The sequence below is a fragment of the Cebus imitator genome, unplaced genomic scaffold (assembly GCF_001604975.1).
Source record: "Cebus imitator isolate Cc_AM_T3 unplaced genomic scaffold, Cebus_imitator-1.0 Scaffold154, whole genome shotgun sequence".
Taxonomy (NCBI): domain Eukaryota; kingdom Metazoa; phylum Chordata; class Mammalia; order Primates; family Cebidae; genus Cebus; species Cebus imitator.
In genome coordinates, this window is record NW_016107469.1 from 1,241,904 (window position 1) to 1,256,785 (window position 14,882).

The following is a 14,882-nucleotide window of genomic DNA, read 5'->3' on the forward strand; positions in this document are numbered from 1 at the left end:
TTTTAAATAAGGTAGTTAGTAAAGTCCTTTGGACAAGATGGCATTTGAATAGTCTTAAAGGATAAGAGAGGTAAACATTCCAGACAGAGGGAACTGCAAAGGCAAGAGCTCTGAGGCAGGAACATGCTTGACTGCTCCAAGGAGGCCAGTGTGCCTGAGAAGAACAAGTGAGGTGGACAATGGTAAGAAATAAGTTCGGGGGGCCGGATGCAGGGGCTCACGCCTGTAATCCCAGCACTATGGGAGGCCAAGGTGGGTGGATCACAAGCTCAGGAGTTCAAGACCAGCCTGGCCGACATCGTGAAACCCCATCTTTACTAAAAATACAAAAAATTAACCAGACATGGTGATGCACACCTATAATCCCAGCTACTTAGGAGGCTAAGGAAAAAGAATTGCTTGAACCCAGGAGGCGAAGGTTGCAGTGAGCTGAGATTGTGCCACTGCACTCCAGCCTAGGGGACGGAGCAAGACTCTGTCTCAGAAAAAAAAGAAAGAAAGAAAGAAAAGAAAAGAAAGAAAGAAGAAGTTCAGAGAAGCCATCTCTCCACGTATTCTCTCCTCAACCAAACCATGACTATACCCTCCCCAGTGTCCCTTGCATTGTCTCTCAGCCCTGCCTGATCTTAGTTCAGGCCTTAACCATCCTTGTTTTGTTTATCTGAGATTGTCTACTACGACACTTCCCAAATAGATGTGCTCAATACATGTCTGATAGCATTTTTAGTTACTTTTCTAGACTATGTTGTCCTGGCTCGCCCCTCAGTGAGCACCTAATGGAACATGTATCCCTGAATTTCATTTTCTATAGCATTACAACCTCTGGTATGAAACTTTATGATGAGAAATAAAACATTCACACACAAATTTGACAGACTAGACCACTTTTTTATTATAGCTTAATTGGCACATGGTTCACTGAAGATACGCTTCACTTGTACATAGGCTTGTAAGTAGAAAAATACATCGATGCACAAAAAATACAGTACTTCAATACCAAACTTAAATGATTTCCAAAAAGAATACAGGTTATTTCAATAATTAAAGCTGGCTCTTGAGTGTGTACTGTATCATGTATACACTTAATTGTATGATATGTTTAAGGCCAATGGAATCTACAGCGAACTACTCATTTGGTTCTTAACAACTAAAACATGCGAACATCCTTATTTTTATGTTTAAAGACATTTAATGTGTTATTCTAACACAAATACACCATACAAAATATGCCCTGATATATAGCTGTAAGATTATGTTGTACTCCACTGAAGTCTTACGGCAACTATAGAAGGCACTACTGTGTAATTATGACCCTGTTCTTGAAATATCTAAATCTTTTCCTCACTAGCATATACAATTCAAATGCACAGGTCTCAGGGACTTCTTTGGAATTTAAAAGAAGCCTTCGTTTCAAGGATAGAAATATGTAAAATTGTACTCACCATGGCTAACTTTGCTATGGAAGTAGTGGAAGGACAGTGGCAAAAAACACAATAGGTTTTTTCATTATACTTGTAATTTTCCTCATTTCAAAATAAAATTAGGGGATACAAGTGCGGTTTAGATACATGAATATATTGTGTAGTGGTCAAGTCTGGGCTTCTTATGTAACCATCACCCAAATATACTTGTATTTTTCTAATTACAGTTCTGCCAAATATTTGCCACCACAAAATACATTTATTTTTATTCTTTATTTAAATTATAATAAGTGATATTTCTTCCTAAATAGCCATTAAGATCTCTGGAAATTTTCATCTACTTTATTCAAACCACTTTAATAAATAAGACTTTTCACCTAAATGAAATACCTTTGAATTTTATAAAGACTTCCATGAAACATATATTAAAACCACCTTTAATTTGGTATGAAGACACTTTGGCAACGTAGCAGAATACATGATCTTGGCAAGACCCAGCAAGTACAGTAAATGCTCATGAGCTCAATGAAAATTATAGGCTACAGAATACTTCATTTTTCTTTTATTGAACTACAGTACAAATATAACTGCTTCAATATGTACATCTATCTTCCACCAAATAGCAAACAGGCATTTTATGTAATTGAAAACTAATTCCTTCAATTCCAACAATGGAAAAGCAAAACAAGTTGCAAATATCAGCAATACAGAGCCTGCTGGTAAAGACAGAGATGAGTAATTTACAAGCTAATTAAGCTGCAGCCACAGAATGCCGGATCAAAATTATAAATATGAAGAAACTAAATATTTACTCATCACAAATAACTCAGCATAAGCACCAGCTATGTTCAGATGTAGCCAGCACATAGGCCAAGTATAAATGTGGAATCACAGTGCATTAAAGCCACAAAATCTAGTTCCCTGAACCTTCAATCAACCCTTCACAGCAACGGGAATATAGCGGGAGCCAGAAGTCCCACTTCAGCTGCTCATATTACATTAAGCCACCCTGTCACACCCCAATCCCTTTTCCACCAACAAAAAAGTCACCATGAGTGTACAACTAGTCGATGCAGTTTATCCAAGATCTATAGATACGGCCATAATTTGTCCTGTTCATGTTAAATAGAATGCCTACATAAAATTAATACTCAAAGACATTGGGCTGATGTGCATGTGTATTCTTATTTAACATGCAACTGGCTTTAATGGCATTTTAGAAGGTCAACTATGGTATGAGTCTTTAAATCTTGATCCAAGACTGTGGCCATTTTATAATTGCATGTAAGATCTTAAATGTAAGACTCTGGCCTACTTACATTAAAGCCGGTGACAGTACCCTCATTCATACACTCTTCTGTGACTGCAAAATTCTAAATCCTTTAATGATTTACTATAACAGGCTAAGGTTTTATAAGGCACTTTTGGCTCTGAAATATTTCTCCTAACTCTCAGGCTGAATCTTAAAGAAATATTTACAAAGCTGCAACAAATTAATTCTAAAACCAGACGCTTTACTGGTAGGTCTAATGGGGATGGCAAGAAGCAGTTTGTACACAATGCCCATTAATCTCTCTCTGTGCCATCTATCAATCATAGAGAAGGATCCCAGGCATGGGCCACCTGAACTGCTATGCCACTTACTCGACTTCTCAACAGCCACATCCCCCTTTTTCCTTTTCTTCACTTAACTGATCCGCAGAGGCATGACCATTTGATCGCACCACTCCTTCAGGAATCCAGGACTTGTCCACACACCGTTCCATCCGCTTCATTATCAGGTCCAGAAGCATCTCAATCGCTTGGCTTATGTTTGTCCCATTGGCAGCACTAGTTTCAAAGTAGGGGATTCTGGAAGACAGAGGCAACGAAGGTAACAACATGTGAAGGGAAAGGACAGTGACCTTTGCTCTTGATAATTCAAATTAGAGGATATAATACAAATCCACAACATGATAAACATTTTACCACCCCAGAGTACATTAAAAAGTGAAAAAGACAATAAAATAAAATACACTGCATTCCTGGTAGATAGGCAAAACTGGAAATTTTAGACCCTTCAAAATATCAATTTTCAGAAGGCTCATGCCTCCCAGTACTCTGGTAGGCTGAGGTGGGCAGATCACCTGAGGTCAGGAGTTTGAGGCCAGCCTGGCCAACATGGGGAAACTCCATCTCCACAAAAAATACAAAAATTAGCCAGGAGTGGTGGCATATATCTGTAATCCCTGCTACTCGGGAGGCTGAGGCTCAAGAATCACTTGAACCCAGGAGGCGAAAGTTGCAGGGAGCCAAGACTGCACCCCAGCCTCGGCAACAGAGTGAGACTGTCTCAAAAACAAAAATCAATTTTCATTTTTTTAAAGGATTATATCTATGCAACATATATTTTAGTAATATATATTGATTTACCATAAAAAGATTTTTTAAAGATATAAAAAGGTTTAATTTAGAGAACTAAATCTCTTTTCATTTAGGTTTTGGAGGGTTTTTTGTTTGTTTTGAGACAGTCTCTGTCACCCAGGCTGGAGTGCAATGGTATGATCTCAGCTCCCAGGTGACCTCCCAGGCATCTAACCTGCCACCTCAGATTCCTGAGTAGCTGAGACCACAGGTGCACATCACCACACCCAGCTAATTACTGTATTTTTTTTGTAGAGATGGGGTTTTACCTTGTTTCCAAGGCTGGTTTCAAACCCCTGAGCTCAAGCTACATGCCTGCCTTGGCCTCCAAAGTGCTAGAAATTCAGGTGTGAGCCACTGCATCTGGCCTAGTTTTAAGAACTTAAAATTTGATGTTGGAAACTGGCTAGCCATGTGCAGAAAGCAGAAACTGGACCCCTTCCTGACACCTTACACTAAAATTAACTCCAGATGGATTAAAAACTTAAACATAAGATCTAACACCATAAAAACCCTAGAAGAAAACCTAGGCAAAACCATTTAGGACATAGGCATAGGCAAGGGCTGCATGACGAAAACACCAAAACCATCGGCAACAAAAGCCAAAATAGACAAGTGAGATCTAATCAAACTCCAGAGCTTCTGTACAGCAAAAGAAGCTATCATTAGAGTGAACAAGCAACCAACAGAATGGGTACAAATTTTTGCAATCTACCCATCTGACAAAGGGCTAATATATAGAATCTACAAAGAACTAAAACAGATTCACAAGAAAAAAAACAAACTCATTCAAAACTGGGTAAAAAGGACATGAACAGACACTTTTCAAAAGAAGACAGATATGAGGCCAACAAACATAAGAAAAAATGCTCATCATCACTGGTCATTAGAGAAATAAAAATCAAAACCACATTGAGATCCCATCTCAAGCCAGTTAGAATGGCAATCATCAAAAAATCTGGAGACAACAGATGCTGGAGAGGATGTGGAGAAATAGGAATACTTTTACACTGTTGGTGGGAGTGTAAATTAGTTCAACCATTGTGGAAGACAGTGTGGCGATTCCTCAAGGACCTAGAAACAGAAATTCCATTTGACCCAGCAATCCCATTACTGGGTATATATCCAAAGGATTATAAATGGTTCTATTATAAAGACACATGCACACGCATATTCATCGCGGCACTGTTTATAATAGCAAAGATCTGGAACCAACCCAAATGCCCATCGATGATAGACTGGACAAAGAAAATGTGGCACATATACACCATGGAATACTATGCAGCCATAAAAAATGATGAGTTTGTGTCCTTTGTAGGGACATGGATGAATCTGGAAACCATCATTCTCAGCAAACTGACACAAGAACAGAAAATCCAATACCGTATGTTCTCACTCATAGGCAAGTGTTGAATAATAAGAACACATGGACACAGGGAAGGGAGCATCACACACTGGGGTCTTTTGGTGGGGTTAGGGGAGGGACAGTGGGGGTGGGCAGGTTGGGGAGGGATAACATGGGGAGAAATGTCAGCTGTGGGTGACAGGGGGATGGAGGCAGCAAACCACCTTGCCATGTATGTACCTATGCAATAATTCTGTGTGATCTGCACATGTACCCCAGAACCTAAAGTACAATTAAAAAAAAAAAATTGATGTTGGTATCAAAGCTGTTTAAATTCCTCTACGTAAAAACTAAAACTTGAAAACTTTTAGAAGAAAATGTAAGATACTATATTTTTGACATTGGGATGAAAAAGGACTTCCTAATATAGCTACAAAGCTTAAACCACAGAGAATAAGTTTGATAATCTTGACAATATTAAAATTTAAAACTTTGGTGCCACAGCATATATCATAAGCAAAGTTAAAGATGAGATACAGGCCAAAATACATGGTGTTTGATGTAAGTTGCAAATAGGTTAGCATCCAAAAAAAAATTCCTCAAATCAATTAAAGTAATAAACAAGATAATACGAAAATAGAATAAGGATATGCACAGAAAATTCTCAGAAAGAAACTACATTTATGAAAAAATGTTCAACCTCACCCAAAATAAGGGAAATGCAAATTTAAAAAATGGTGTATTAACTCACACCCATCAGATTGGCAAAAATATTAAAATCTCCCAATATCAATTATTGCCACAGAGAAGAAAAGAGGAACTTGTGTTTACTGCTTATGTAAGTATAAACTGTTATAACTACTTGGGAAAATAAAATAGTAATATCTGGGTGTAAAACTGAAACATGCATGCGCTATGAGCCAGCAACAGCACTTCTGGGTATACATCTAAAGCAGAGCCAAGGCATGTTGATAGGCAGGAAGTGAGTTATAGGGATACCTGAGATATCACCACTCCTTCAGTCCTTAGGACAACTGAGAACATCTTAGGACAGCCAGAGTCCCTGAACCAGTCTCCTCTAACCTTGAGCAGCCTTATCTATTTATCCCAGTGAGCTGTACAAATATTATCATTTTCTGCAGGTGGCATGCTATGAAAAATATTGAGAAGCCCTGTCTTGGTGCAGCACTATCCAACAGAACTTCCCATGATGACAGGAACTTTCCATATCTATGCCATTCAGTATAAGAACTACTAGCCACATGTAGCTATTGAGCCCTTGAACTATGGCTAATGCAACCAAAAACCTGACTTTTTTTTTTTTTTTTTTTTTTGAGACAGGGTCTCATTCTGTCACCCAGGCTGGAGTGCAGTGGTGCAATCTCAGCCCAAAGCAAACTCTGTGTCCCAGGTGCTAGTGATTCTCGTGCCTAAGCCTCCCCAGTAGCTGGGACTACAGGCATGTGCCACCACTCCCAGCTAATTTTACTATGTTGGCCAGCCTGGTCACAAACTCCTGACCTGAAGTGATCTGTCTGCCTCACCTCTCAAAGTGCTGGGATAACAGGCATAAGCCAACACACCCAGCCAAAAAACTGAACTTTTAATTTTAACTTAAATAGTTACATTTGACTGGTGGCTATCATACTGGATAGTACAGCCCTAGAAAAGCTCTCATATATGTACACATGGCATCATCTAATGGAATAGATATTGCAGTACTATTTGTAATAGGGAAAAAGTTAACCTAAATGTCCATCAGTGAGAACATGCATAAATAGTGATATTTTTATGCAGTAAATTATACAAGGTTTAAGCTGTATAGATATGGCAAAAATTAAATGATGAATTTCAAAAACAACTTGTATGATACAAGATCATTTATATAAAGAACACCAAATAATCACACATCGTTATAAAAAAGATATCTATGTAGTAAAAATATAACTTCTTGGACTAGAAATATATAATTTTTACTGTTTTAGCTCAAAGTAACAGAAAATTATGACTCAAACTGGCATGAATCACAAGTAGGAATTTATTGTCATGCATAATGAGCACAGAACTACAGTTTCCAGTGTTAATTTGATTGCCAAACAGTAGAAACAAAGAACCTAGATTCATCCCGTCTTTCTGTTCTGCCAGCCTCCACATGTCAGCTTTGTCCAGTCTGACTCTTGTCATGACCCCAGAAGCTAAAACATTCCAGGCATCACATCTCAACACGCCAACGTTCCAAGAAAAAAAGGACTCTTTCTTCCTCACTGTGCCTCCCTCAGGAGAGAGGAAATCTTGCCCAGAAGTCCCTGGCAGACTTTCCCTCATGTCTCATTGGTCAAAACTGTATCACTTGCCAATGCCTAAACCAAACTCTGGCAAGAGGAATGGTACACCACCATCACTGGCTTAAAGCAATCAGTCTGCCTTAGCTGGAGTCTGGCACCTGCCTCTCTTAAGTAGCATGTCCTCTAGACGCATGAATAAATAGCTAAAAGAAATTGGAATTCTATAAAGAAAGGCATGGATAATTGTCTAGGCAACCAGTAACATCTGCTATAGGAAGTAGACATAGTGTGGTTCCCTCTGAGGAAGTAGGAAGGATAACGGAATCAGCAAGGAATTTTAAAAGGGGCTTCAATTGTATCTGTAAGAAATTTTATTTTTTTATTTATACATAATAGTTTCACAGTAAATATGATCATTTAATACATTGATATAATTTGTAAAGATTAGTGTACTTGCGATAGCCATAATATTAAATATTTGTCTCCTCTTTATACTAGAACCATTATAATTCTTCTCTCCTAGCTATTTCAAAATATACAATAGATTGTTGTAAACTATAGTCACCCTGCTGATCCATCTAACACTATGTCTTATTTATTCTATGGAACCTCACATTTGTACCTATTAATCAACCTCTCTTCATCTCCCACTCCCTCCTACCCTTTCTGGCCTCTGTATTCACCAATCCACTCCCTATCTTCATGAGATCCATCTTTGTAGCTCCCACAGATAAGTAAAAACGTGCAACATTTGTCTTTCTGTGTCTGGCTTATTTCACTTAACATAACGATCTCCAGTTCCATCCAAGCTGCTGCAAATGACAGGATTTCACTTTTTTATGGTAGAATAAAATTCTGTTGTATATATAAACCATATTCTATTTATCCTTTCATCCATTGATGGGTACTTCGATTGACTGCAATTTCAGTGATTGTGACTATTGCTGCAATAAACATGAAGTACAGATAGCAAATATATTTTGTATAGAGAGAGACAAAGATCTATCTATCTACCTATCTATCTATATCCCAAAGAAAGAAAGCTAATATAAAACTTATAAGAAAACTTCAACTAATATATATATATTTACATATATTATATAATATATATATATATAATACACACACACACACACACACACACACACACACACATATATATTAATGGAATTGCTGGATCATGGATCATATGGTAGTTCTATTTTTAGTTTGTTTTTAAGAACATCCATACTCTTCTCTATGGTTACACTAACTTACTTTCCCAGCAACAATGTACAAGCATTTCCCTTCCTGTGCATCCTCACTAGCATCTACTATTGCCTGTATTTGGGTGTTTTTTTTGGGGGGGTAGTTCCTGCCTATATTTTGAATAAAATAATTAACTGGATGAGATGTAATCTCACTGTAGTTTTGATTTGCCTTTCTCTCAGTATTGATATTGAGCATGTTCTTCAAACACCTGTTTGCCATTTGCAGGTCTTCTTTTGAGAAATGGCTAATCAGATCTTTTGCCTATTTTTAAAACAGATTACTTGTTTTTGCTATTGAGTTATTTGAGCTCCTTACATATTCTGGTTATTTATCCCTCATCAGATGGGTATTTTGCAAATATTTCCTCCCACTGTGTGGGTTCTCTTTTCATTTTGTCGTTTCCTTTGCAGTGTAGCAGCTTTTTAGCTTGATGTAATATCATATGCCTATTCTTGTGTTGGTTGCCCAAGTTTTGTGGTCTTATACAAAAAGTTTTTGTCCAGACCAATGTCTTGGAGTGTTCCCCAAATGTTTTCTTCTAGTAGTTTCATAGTTTCAAGTCTGACATTTTTTATTCATTTTGAGTTGATTTTTATACATGGTGAGAGACAGGGGTCTAGTTTTCCCTGCATCATTTATTGAAGAGAATATCCTTTCCCCATTGTTCTTAGCCCCTTCATCAAAGATGAGTTGTCTGTAGATGCACGGATTTATATCCAGGTTCTCTGCTCTGTTCCATTGATCTATGTGTCTGTTTCAGGCCAGTACCAAGCTAATTTGGTTATTATAGCTTTGTAGTAAATTTTGAAGTCAAGTAGTATGATGTCTCCAGCTTTGTGCTTTTTTCCTCACGAATGTGTCAGTTATTGAGGGTCTTTTGTGGTTCCATATAAACTTTAGGGTTTTTTTTCCTATATTTGTGAAGAATATTATTGATATTTTGATAGGGATTGCATTGAGCCAGTAAATTGCTTTGGGAAGTGTTATTTTAACAATATTAATTATTCCCATCTATAAGCATGAAATATTTTTATTTTTGGTGTCCTCTTCAATTTCTCTCATCTGTGTTTTATAGTTTTCCTTATATGGATGCTCCACTTCCTTGGTTAAATTGATTCCTAGGTATTTTACATTCTTTGTAGCTATTGTAAATGAGATTATCTTCTTGGTTCTTTTTCAAATTGCTCCCTGTTGGTGTATATAAATGCTAATGATTTTTGTATGTTGATTTTCTATCCAGCAACTTTACTGAATTCGTTTATCAGTTCTAACCATTTTTTTGGTGGAATCATTAGGTCAAAAAAAAAAATTCTTAAAGCAGGCCTGTGGCAACGAAGGCCCAGAAAAGTTAGGTGGTCTGATCAATGTCATTCAGCTAATAAATGACAGAGAAGCAAGCAGGCTCTTCCCGTTTTCCTACACACATCCTCATACCTCTTGTAAAACAAAATAGAGAATGTCTTCTCAGTGTTTAGTTCACAGAATACTGACTTCCAAACTACTAACTAGAAAAAAAAAAATTGGGTAAATTCAACCTTTGCAACATGCTATTTTATTAAATGAGGTTTCTGGACTATAACTTTTTTTTTTTTTTTTTTTTTTTTTTTTTTTTTTTCCCCTTTTTTTTTTTTTTTTTTTTTTTTTTTTTTTTTTTTTAGAGTGTTCTGGCTTGCCTGAATTGAAACAAGCTGGTAAATAAGTTATGTAAAATTGAAAGGAAAAAAATATTATTTCTTCAGCTACCCAATACTATATGTTTTACCTGCATGATTCACTAAACATAAACACTTGCATTCAGGTACACAATATTCCCATTTCACAAACGATTAAACTGAGGCTGAGAAAGATTAAAGCATTTCACAATGCTAGAAAGTAGTGGAGTTAGGATTTGGATCCACAGCCAATTCCAGTGCAGCCAGCTTAACCATAGGCTCTACTGGTTTCGAACTAGTATGAGGATTTCCAAAATAAATAAATCTTATGCACCACACAAGAAAAAATTACTGGCTCTGGAAAGTAATCAGAGGTCACTGGCCACATTTGTCAACTGCTTTGCCATTTACCAACTCCAGACTATATTTCTGGACCATACACTTGGAGATATTCTGAATTCTGCAGCACCTCAGGTACCTCAAGATCATCAAATCTTAAGTATACATTTGTTTTATTATCCAAAGACTCGTGGTACAGGTGTAATTTTTAAATAACTCATAAAGCATTGCTTCAAAGCTGTATTGCAGTTTTTCACATAATCTTGAGAAATCAGTCTTTTTGTCGAAGTCATCCTTTATACATTTGAGATGGTCTTTGCAACAGGATTAATCAACTGACAAATTCATCTTGCTTTTCAACAAAGCCATGAAAGTCCCTTCAACTATTGACTTCATTGCCACTATTTGTGAGGAATCCAACCAAAATGCTCTTAGATATAAAAACGACAAAACAAAGTTGTTTTATCACTTCAGGGAGTACTGCAATTGAATTCAGCAAAGTATGTCTTAAATTTAATAGAAATTTAAAGTTCTCCACGATTACTTTTCTTGAAGAAGGTTTTTTGTTTCTCTGTATTCTCATAGCATGTTAACACTCCATCAGTGACTCTGCTTACAATTTACCTTCTTTTATTCTTTCTTGGCTAGTAACAGCTTCCATATGAGAGCTGTTCAAAGTTTTCTTTTTTAACTTCTTAATGCGTTTACATATCTTTTCAGAACTTTTTCACTTCTGATGTTACTAAGAAGCACAGACTGGCAGACTGGTACCAGTCTGTGGCCTGTTAGGAACCAGGCCACACAGCAGGAGGTAAGCAAGGGGCCAGCGAGCAAGCAAAGTTTCTTTTTCCTTCTTTTTTTTTTTTTTCTGAGATGGAGTCTTGCTCTGTTGCCTAGGCTGAAGCACAGTGGTGTGATCTCTGCTCACTGCAACCTCCACCTCCTGGGTTCAAGTGATTGTCCTGCCTCAGCCTCCTGAGTAACTGGGATTACAGATGCATACCACCACGCCCCACTATTTTTGTACTTTTAGTAGAGACAGGGTTTCACCATGTTGGTCAGGCTGGTCTTAAACTCGTGACCTCATGATCCGCCCACCTCAGGCTCCCAAAGTGCTGGGATTACAGGCGTGAGCCACCGCACCCAGCCTGCAAAGTTTCTTATGGCTGCTCCCCATCACTCGCATTCCCACCTGAACTCTGTCTCCTGTCAGATCAGTGGTGGCATTAGCTTCTTATAGGAGCACAAGCCATATTGTGAACTGCACATGTGAAGGATCTAGGTTGCACTCTCCTGTGAGAATCTAGTGCCTGATGATCTGTCACTGTCTCTTATCACCCCCAGATAGGACTGCCTAGTTGCAGGAAAACAAGCTCAGGGCTCCCACTGACTCTACATTATGGTGAGCTGTATAATTATTTCATTATATATTGTAATGTAACAATAACAGAAATAAAGTGCACTACATGTAATATGCTTAAATCATTCGCAAACCACATCCACCACCACTGATCCATAGAAAAATATCTTCCATGAAATGAGTCCCTGGTGCCAAAAGGGCTGGGGACCACTGGTTTAGAGGATATATGTGTAGGGACATAGGGCTATTTTTCCATTATGATTCGCCAGTAATGCTGGTAATGCTGTCATATTATTTGATAACTTCTTCCAGGAGGTGATAAGGCCTTGCAGCTGAATCTCTGCAATTCTCTGTTTTAGCACAGGTATTAAAAACTGGTTGAGAAACTATCACCTCATTTGAGTGTTTATCCACCCACCTGTGAGTTCTGTAAGGTATAGTTGCTCCACTAACTCTATCATGCTCATGTTCTATCATCCTTTTGTTTGCTGACTCTAAAATATCCTAATAAGAAAAAAGTTTGCTGGGAAAAATGACATCGTCCTAGCAGTTTTTAAACCTTCTGCTTAGGCCAGGCGCGGTGGCTCAAGCCTGTAATCCCAGTACTTTGGGAGGCCGAGGCGGGTGGATCACGAGGTCAAGAGATCGAGACCATCCTGGTCAACATGGTGAAACCCCGTCTCTACTAAAAATACAAAAAATTATCTGGGCATGGTGGTGCATGCCTGTAATCCCAGCTACTCAGGAGGCTGAGGCAGGAGAATTGCCTGAACCCAGGAGGCGGAGGTTGCAGTGAGCCGAGATCGTGCCATTGCACTCCAGCCTGGGTAACATGAGTGAAACTCCGTCTCAAAAAAAAAAAAAAAAAAAAAAAAAACCTTCTGCATGCCTCTTCGTTATTGTCAATCTATTTTCCTCCATCTTCATCAATCACCTTGCCCACAAAATGAAGATAACGTGTCCCCCACTAGTCACATGCAATATTTGATTAACAACTTGAAGTGTCAATCCTCTGTGATTGGAGTCAATAAGTATTTACTTATCAAGAATCTGTAATATTATTGAGCTAAAATCCTGGGGATAGTTTGTGATGCTGCCATTGTTATAAGAATAGAATTTCAGAATGAGATTTTTCAAAAAGTAAATAGTTACCTTTTCTTCAGTATGATCTCTCTCAATTATATCCATTAAAAATCAGTTAATGTCCACAGAACATTTCCTATACTTAAGGAGAGGGCTTGACCATTCTATCACCTTTCAGAAATATATTACATGAAAAAGGAGTTGAAAAACTCTGATCTCCCCCAACAGAATAAATTGGAATTTTTTTAAAGTAATTGAGCAGTAAGCTTTTTAAAAATACTAAATCACAATAATGTCTATCTCATTTTGAAAATTCTCTCAAAATCAGTTATAAATATCTTTAAAACTCGGGTCTCCAGCCTCATTTGATTCCTTAATTTTCATTCACAGATCCTGAAAATTACTTCACCATCATTTTTGAGGAATAAATGAGAAAACATAGTTGAAAGTATTTTGAAAACTATAAAACCTATGCATGGAAGTTACTGACAGCATGGATCAATGGTTAAGAGTCTTAACCTCAGGCTGGGCATGGTGGCTCACACCTGCAATCCCAGCACTTTGGGAGACCAAGGCAGGTGGATCATCTGAGGTGAGGAGTTCAAGACCAGAAACCCTGTCTCTACTAAAAATACAAAAATTAGTCAGGAAGTGGCAGGCACCTGTAATCCCAGCTACTAGAAAGGCTGAGGCAGGAGAATCACTTGAACCTGGGAGGCAGAGGTGGCAGTGAGCTGAGATCACGCCACTGCACTCCAGCCTGGGTAACAGAGTGAGACTCCATCTCCAAAACAAAGTCATAACTTCTGGGGTCAGGCTGCCTGGATTCAAATCCTAGTACCACATCTTACCGACTGTGATTCTAACAAAAGTTTAACCTCTGTGCCTCCGTTGCTTCATCTGTAATACCAAATAATATCAGTATCTTCTTGTAAAGATTAAATGAGTTAATAAAGCACTTAGATGCGAACCTGACACACAGTAAAAACAGTAAATGTTTCCTATTTCCAACACAGAAATGGGTTAGGTTATAAAAGTTTGTAATTTTGTCATTTAAAACTAAGAACACAGCCAGGTGCAGTGGCTCACGCCTGTAATCCCACCACCTTGAGAGGCGGAGGCAGGCAGATCACCTGAGGTCAAGAGTTCAAGACCAGCCAGGCAAACATGGTGAAACCCTGTCTCTACTAAAAGTTACAAAAATTAGCCAGGCATGGTGGGATGCGCCTGCAGTCCCGGCTGCTAGGGAGGCTAAGGCAGCTGGATCTCTTGAACCTGGGAGGCAGAGGTTGCAGTGAGCCAAGATAGTGCCACTGCATTCCAGCCTGGGCAATAGAGGGAGGCTGTCTCAAAAAAGAAAAACAAAAACTCAGAATACATCATTACAAAAAAGCAATGTCACCAGCAAATGGTAAACATTAAACTCTCAAACAATCTGTGTGTAGGCTGGGCGTGGTGGCTCACACCTGTAATCCCAGCACTTTGGGAAGCTGAGGCAGATCACGAGGTCAGGAGTTCAAGACCAGCCTGACTAACATAGTAAAACCCCGTTTCTACTAAAAATACAAAGATTAGCTGGGCGTGGTTGTGCAGGCCTATAATCCCAGCTACTCAGGAGGCTGAGGCTGGAGAATCACTTGAACCCGGGAAGCTAAGGTGGCAGTGAGCCAAGATTGTGCCATTGCACTCCAGCCTGAGTGACAAAGTGAGACTCCATCTCAAAAAAAAAAAGAAAAAAATCTG

General features: G+C 38.4%; 1 protein-coding gene across 7 annotated transcripts in view; it reads right to left on the reverse strand.

Moving 5' to 3' along the window:
* Nucleotides 1-867: 867 nt before the first annotated feature.
* RAB27A (RAB27A, member RAS oncogene family) overlaps nucleotides 868-14,882 on the reverse strand; it is an 86,157-nt gene continuing 72,142 nt past the window's right edge. For all 7 annotated transcript variants that reach the window (XM_017543368.2, XM_017543364.2, XM_017543365.2 and 4 more), the window contains one exon: nucleotides 868-3,272. In XM_017543368.2, coding sequence (XP_017398857.1) covers nucleotides 3,074-3,272 — 199 coding nt within the window. In that variant the 3' untranslated portion in view covers nucleotides 868-3,073. The remainder of the gene's footprint in view (nucleotides 3,273-14,882) is intronic.